Source organism: Ailuropoda melanoleuca, chromosome 4 (assembly GCF_002007445.2).
Source record: "Ailuropoda melanoleuca isolate Jingjing chromosome 4, ASM200744v2, whole genome shotgun sequence".
Classification (NCBI taxonomy): Eukaryota; Metazoa; Chordata; class Mammalia; order Carnivora; family Ursidae; genus Ailuropoda; species Ailuropoda melanoleuca.
The window spans coordinates 2,469,215-2,475,840 of record NC_048221.1 but is presented as its reverse complement, the minus strand read 5'-3'; the positions used below and the strand labels follow the sequence as shown (position 1 = coordinate 2,475,840).

Sequence of the window (6,626 nt, the reverse complement as noted above, 5' to 3'; positions counted from 1 at the left end):
GGCCCTTCTCCCGACCAGGGTTCGGAACATGGTGTGTGTGTGTGTGTGTGTGTGTGTGTGTGTGTGTGATCCGGTGTGTGCAGGAAGCAGGAAGCGAGAGACACAGTAAACTATCCTGTAATTATCAGTAAAATACAAAATGGGGGGGAGAACCTCAAAAAATATCTTGGAGGGAAAAGAAAATGAAAATAAAGAGCAACACCACCAAAAAGTTTGCAGAGAGAGAAAGGAAGGAAGGAAGGGAGGAAGGAAGGAAGGTGAAAGAGAAAGGAAACTCAGTCAGGTGGGTCTCTGTCCTTCCTCCCTGCGCTGGGCGCTCTGTCCCTCAGACTCTCTTGTCTTCCCCCATGTGGGGTCCTGGGGGTGGGAGGGCAAGAAGCTGGGGGCAGAGGCCAGGACCCCCGAATTCGAAGGGACTTTGGTTTTGGAGGCCTGGCTGGGACCCAAGATGGGAGGATGGGGTGTCGATGCATCTGGGGAGTGGGCTTTGGGGGTTCCTAACTGGAGGGGGCTGGGACAGCTCCCGTCCCCTTCCCGGGGGGGGGCCCTTCTAGCCAGGAGGTGTGAATGGAGGGCTGTGGGGAGGGCAGTAGCTTGGGGGGTGCGTGACTTCCTTCCTGTCCGAGCCCTGACTCCTGTTGGATCCCACGTCCTCTTTCCTGAGGCCTGGGGGGCCCCTGGGGCACAGGGGAGGACCCTGAAGCCGCACCAGCGGACGTGTGAGGCACTGCTTGGGAAAAGTCTTGTTTTGGTATCGCTGGCGACAAGTCCCGCTGGTGCGGCTTTGGGTCGGCTCCCTGCCTTGCCTGGGCGGGGGGGCCGGTGCGGGGTGGACGGACGGACAGATGGGGAGGCCGGGTCGGTTTAGAGGTGGGACTCTCAGGGGTCCAGAGAGGCAGAAACAGGGAGAGATGGGGGCATGCAGAGGAAGCTGATGTCAGGATGGGTCTCTGGAACCTTTCTACCAACACCCTCTGCAAAGAAAGTAGGAACCAGAGCCTCAGAGAGGGAATCCAGGTCAAAATAAAAAGTAGCCACTGTAGAACCTGTATTATGAGGAAAAGCTCCAAAATTATGTACATTTACGTGTGTGTGTGGGGGGGCCCTATGGAGGTCTAGGTACCGTGGGAGAAGCCAGAGCGGGTAGAGGGCCCGCGAGCCGATCCTTGCCCCAAGCTCCTGCCTAACGGGTTGTCGTCCCTGGGGACAGACAGAAGGTTCCAGAGCAGAGATGGGGATGTGTGGGGTTGAGGCTGGAATTGTCTGCTGCTTGGGGGGTGCAGACACCCCCCAGGTCTCCTTCAGGGTTCCTCTTGGGTCTGATTGTCTAGCTCAGGGCAGGGGGTCTGGGCTCGGAACTTGGCGGGAGCCTGGGTGGCGGACCCGGGCCTAGGGCCCCATGACCCCTTTCTCCTCAGTCGGACAGGGCTTCCCACCCCTGCGCACCTCCTTTTCCACCCCGGTCAGGATCCCATGCCCTCATGGCAGAGAGGCGTGAGGACCACTTGCATATATCTGGGAGGCCTCTCTGTTCTCTCCCACAGCACGGCTGGAGCCCAGGGTCAGGCTGGGGGGCCTCCCGTGGGTGGGGAACAATGGGTGGGGGGGCAGCAGGCGTGGGAGGGGATGGGGTTTGAGAACATGTTAGTTTCACCACGCAACACCCTGTGGCGCCCCCCCCCCCAGGCCTGGAGAAACCAACCCGAACTTCAGAGCTGGGGAAGGGTCTGCGACCCAGGGTCGCCGCCTTTCCTCCTGGGGGAGCAGACAGGCCCAGGACCGCACTACCTACTCAGTGGGGCACACAGCTTGGGGACGGGCTGTGGAGGGACAGCATGGTCCCCGCGAAGCCCTGGGGGAGGGGTCCTGGATGGGACGTTCCCCCCCAGGCGTCTGCTCCCCAATTCTGGGGGGAAGAGACTAAAACCCAGAAATCTGCCTCATGAAACATGACACGCAGGGCCTTGAGCTCTCAGACCAAATGACAGTTCTTAGGGGCAGCGCCACGGCCACTGAGAGCGTGACCTGCCCCCCTGGGACTTGTGGGGGCATCTTTTGAAAAGACATGGGATGAGTGTGTGATGGTGGATGGAAGCTGGGCTGGCCCACAGGGCCCCTCCCTGCTCTGGGGGGGGGGACTCTCTGCCTGCCGTGTCCCCACAGAAGATGGGTGGGGGGCCGGAGCTTGAAGAACCCAGCCCTCGGACACCCCGCTAACCGGCTGCTACTGTCTCAGCTTTGGTCGAGTAAAAAGCAAAGGAAACTGGAGGAAAAAAACCCAAAGAAACCAACAACAACAAAGAAAGAAAGGAAAAAACGGAAAGGCAGCAAAAAATAAGAGGACGTGAAATCAAGGACAAGACACCAGCGCGAGCAGCCGCCAGACGGAGGCCCGTGCCTAGGGGCCGTCCTGTGCGCCCCCTCGCTGGGCCTGTGGTGGTCAGACAGATATTGCATATATTGGGTTTGGCTTCTGTTTTCTGTTTGTTTCACCCCAGATAACCCCCCCAGTCACAGCTGGAAGACAGAAGTGGGAGCTGGGGGCATGGAGGGGGCAGGAGGGGAGCGCCGCCCCAGGCCGGTCTCCAGGAGGGGGGGGGGCCTGCGAGTCCTTTGGCAAGAAGGCAGGGGGGTGTGGGGCAAGGAAGGGAGCCTGGGGGGTGGGGCGGCAATGTGACCCTGAGCCAGGGGGACGCCAGCCTGCAGGAAAGGTGGACGGGGAGTCTGGTTGGAGGCAGGATGGCCACCCCGTGGGGCCAGGGCTCACCCCTGAGGTCTGTCCGCTGCTGTGGGCGGGGGGCCTCGGAAGGGACTCCTCTGGAGCCCAGGGGTGAGGCTGGGGGCAGCAGAGCACCAGGGCGCACCCCCACTGCAGCAGGAGCCGTGGAGACAGAGCCGGGGTGGGGGTGGGGGCGGGGCAGACCATGGGGTGACTGTTCTGTGGACTGCTTTTCTAGCGTAGGATTTTCCTTTCTTTCTTTAATTCTTATTTTTAATTTTTTTTTTTTTTACAAATAGAAATACATCCCTCTTCAATTTTTATTTTTTATTTCATGTCATTGTTTTGTCTTTTTGTTTTTAACTACACGAGCAGTGCATGCAGCTATCTGTGTGCGCTGATATTGTTTAAAGGTAATACTTATTTTCGGAAGGCAAGGCACATCATGTGGTAGAAAATTTCGTGCAAATTAGGAAACATGGAGTTTTTTTAAGGTTTTTTTTTTTATCTTTTTTTTTTTTTTTTTAAGAGGGGGGGGTAGGGCTGGGGGGCTGGGGGGGGGANGGGAGGGGGTAGTGTCGGAGGGCTGGGGGAGGGAGATAGAGCCAGGTATAATTTGCCATGCAGTATCAGCCGCGGCGAGCTGACATCAGGAGCCAGGTCACAGGAATCCCCGACTAAGCACCATGCAAAGTTAGGTAGCTGGGGGCCGCCAGGTGCCCCTCCCCTACCCCGCCTACCCGCACCCTAAGGTTCCCGGCTGAGAAGCTTCCGGATACCCCAACTGCACGACCCACCCCTCCTACCCTCCCGGAGAGCGGCCCACGCTTTGGTCCCCAGCAGCCACCCTTGGAGGGGGCCCTGGGGACAGACGGACGGACCAAGGGTACTTGAATGCCTCTGGACAATGGGAGGGGGGTTGGTGGGGAAGGGTCTTTCTCTTTATGGTTGACTGGGTTTGCCAAGCCCCTTCGGCTGGTTTGGGAGGAAAGTCCAGTTTCTGGGGAGGTGGGAGGAGGCTGGCCAGGCCTAGGGTACCGGGAGAGGGCCAGGAGGGCCAGGCTGGGAGCAGGTGAGGTGGAGCCCAGCCCAGGACGATGGCTTTGGCCCAGGCCAGGGGGTGGGGTGTCGTGGTGCGGAAGGTCTTCCCCAGGGCCAAGCGTGGAGGAGGCCAGTTGGGACTCAGATGGATGGGATGGGATGGGAGGGGTTCCTGTGTTTGGGCCTGGTGACCCTAGAACACCTAACACCCCCTCCCAGGCCCCCCACCCAAGATGGCCATCCTGGGGTGGGGGTGGGGATGGGGCCAGGGAGCCGGGGTTGGGGGGCACCCGGTGTCCCCAGCTTAGTGTTTTTGGAGCGGCTCAACGGAAAACGCTTACGTTTAGCAGATGGGAGGTCCCCCATATGGCCACAGGGGACCCCCTAGGCGCCAACCCACCCTCCCCCGGCCAGAACCCCCCAACCCCATCCAGGCTCGTACGGACTGTGGTCGCCCAGCCTTCTTTCCTCACGGGGGCCCAGCTGTGATGCACCTCCCCGGCTGCGCCCCGCTTCGGCGGGGGAAGATGAAAGTGCAAACCGTGGTCCCCCTTTGGGCTGGGAGGCACCAGGGAGGGGGTGTCGCTCCAGGATGTAAGGCACTGGCAGAGGAGGTGAAGGAGGGCCTGCTGGCTCCCCTGATCCCACCCCGCGCCCGAGCGCAGCAGGGCTGGAGGGGTGCCCAGCTTTGCCGCTGCGGCCAACGGGGGGGGGGGTCCCATCTCTCTAGCTCTGAGGGGAGCACAGCAATGAGGGTCAGCAACTGGAGGCGGCCGGGTTGTGGGAGGGAATGGAAGGGGCCTGCGGCCACTTCCCATTCCAGCTGGACAAAGGGGGGCGGGCGGTGGGAATCAGGCACTTAAACCACTCGCTCTCACCTCCCACCTCCGTGGGCTAAGCGGGGAGGGGGGGTCCTCCCCTCCCGGGGCTCGGGTGGATGGAGGCTCCGGACAGGTGTCCCCTCCTGGGAAGCTCCGGGTCTCTCCACTTCCCCCAGCCCCTTCCTCGGAAAGTGCATTTCTTACAGTGTGTGCAACGTGGGTCCCTCCCCTGGCGGGTGTGGAGCAGGGCCAGCGGGGTGCGGGGTGGGGTGGCCTCCTATGCTGCGGGGTGGAGCTGGGGGTCAATTGCATAGAGACTTCTCCCAAACAGGGCAGGCATGGGGTTGAACGACCAAGTCCCGAGCCAGCCCGGCCGAGCGCGCACACTTTGGGGCAGACGGCAGTCCCACGGCGGCAGGACGCTTCTGACAAAGTTCCTGCCACGCGTCCCAGTCCCCTGGCGACACCCAGGGTCTCCCCACAACCCTCTTCTGCCCTCGTCGCTTCCCTGCCCACCGGGGCCTCCACGGCGGCCTCTGCTGCCCGCCACTGGGGTCCTTGCCGGCCCCCCCAGCGTCCCCGTAGCGCCGGCCTCCCCACTCGGCAGACACCGTGGCGGAGGCCGGCCGACATCCCGGAGGCAGCGGGGACGCAGGGAGAGGTGGCCTTGCTGGGTGTCCTGCCTGTGGGGCCTGGGCAGGGGCACCAGGCCGCGCTCACCTGGTCCTGGGTGCAGCAGCAGCCAGAGATGAGGAACTGAGGAAGGTGCCCTGCGCGGCCTCGGAGCGGTGGCGGGGCCTGGCCCTCCGGTGTGGCCCCGGCGTCCCGCGAGTTTGAGGGGATGCCGTCTTTACCTTTTGTCTTCTTGGATGGGTGTGGGTTTATTTTTATGGTGTTTTTCTCCGTTTGTCTTTTTTTTTTTTTTTTTTTTGCCTTTTTTTCTTTTTGCTTGTTTCCCTCCTGTGTCTGTTCTGTCTTTTCGGCCAGGCTGGGAGTCGGCGGGGTGTTCTTGCTCGCTCTAACTTTCCACTGAAAACGTGGGCCAGGGGCCGGCTGTGCGGCCCCCTGGGAATCCCGCGACGAAGGAGCAGGGCGTGGGAAGAAATCTTTCTTATCCCAGATACCAGGACTGGGTGCCCGACAGGGACACGGGGAGAGAGGAGAGAGGGAGGAGAGAGAGAGAAACGGGGGTCAGGCTCCACCGACTGCGCTGGCCACTGCCCGCACCCGCCACCCTGGGACCCGTCTCCCCTGTCCCAGACATGACACGACCTGCTAGAGGACCCTGGACAAGGCTGCCGGACGAACCACAGGGTGCCCAGCGACACCTGAACTCTGGAGGAACCACCGGGAAACCCGTATACTGTGCAAGTTCCGGCACATACTTGTGCTGAAACAATTCCTTCAAACTTATTTTTAATCTCTTGTTTGTCCGGAATTTAAATCTATCTGAGCATCCTGGAATCTTGTTTACAACCGGATCGCTGCGCCTTGGAGCCCTGAGTCTACAGCGGGGAGAGGATGCAGCTCCGCCCTGGGCTTCCCTCCACAATCTTTACCAAGGGCCACCCTGTCCAGGCACCGCAACCAGAGCTGTTTGCTTTCGTTTTTTAAACAAACGTTTTCCCATTTAAGGATCCCCCCCAAATCCCCATGAAGGAGGGACTATGCCCCCCACCATCCTGTCTCAAAGCAAAGAGAATATGGGCTCAGAGAAGTCAAGTCATTTTCCTAAGTCCACCAGCGCAGGAGCACCAGAGTGGAATTCCAACTCGGGCCTGCCTGGTTCTTCCGGCCCTTGCTTGGCCCCTGCCCAGGTCTGACCTCTAGCCTGGCCTTTGAGGTGTCAGGACCTCCACTTTCCACGGAAGCGGGGGGGCGGGGGAGACTGCGGGTCAGGCTCAGGGAGAGCTCCAGCCTGGGTCTCCACAGGGAAGCCCCCATAGAGGCCCTTTCCCCGGAAACGGAAACGCGTTTCCAACCCACCTGCCTGGGGCCCTGGGGACTCCGCGCTGCCCCTCACCCCTGCTCTAAATCAATTTAGA

The 6,626-nt window shown here is 60.9% G+C and overlaps 1 protein-coding gene across 3 annotated transcripts in view; it reads right to left on the bottom strand.

Annotated features, from left to right (window-relative positions):
- Window positions 1-3,280: 3,280 nt before the first annotated feature.
- Window positions 3,281-6,626, bottom strand: part of NFIC (nuclear factor I C) — a 59,465-nt gene continuing 56,119 nt past the window's right edge. For all 3 annotated transcript variants that reach the window (XM_034657482.1, XM_034657483.1, XM_034657484.1), the window contains one exon: window positions 3,281-5,710. In XM_034657482.1, coding sequence (XP_034513373.1) covers window positions 5,693-5,710 — 18 coding nt within the window. In that variant the 3' untranslated portion in view covers window positions 3,281-5,692. The remainder of the gene's footprint in view (window positions 5,711-6,626) is intronic.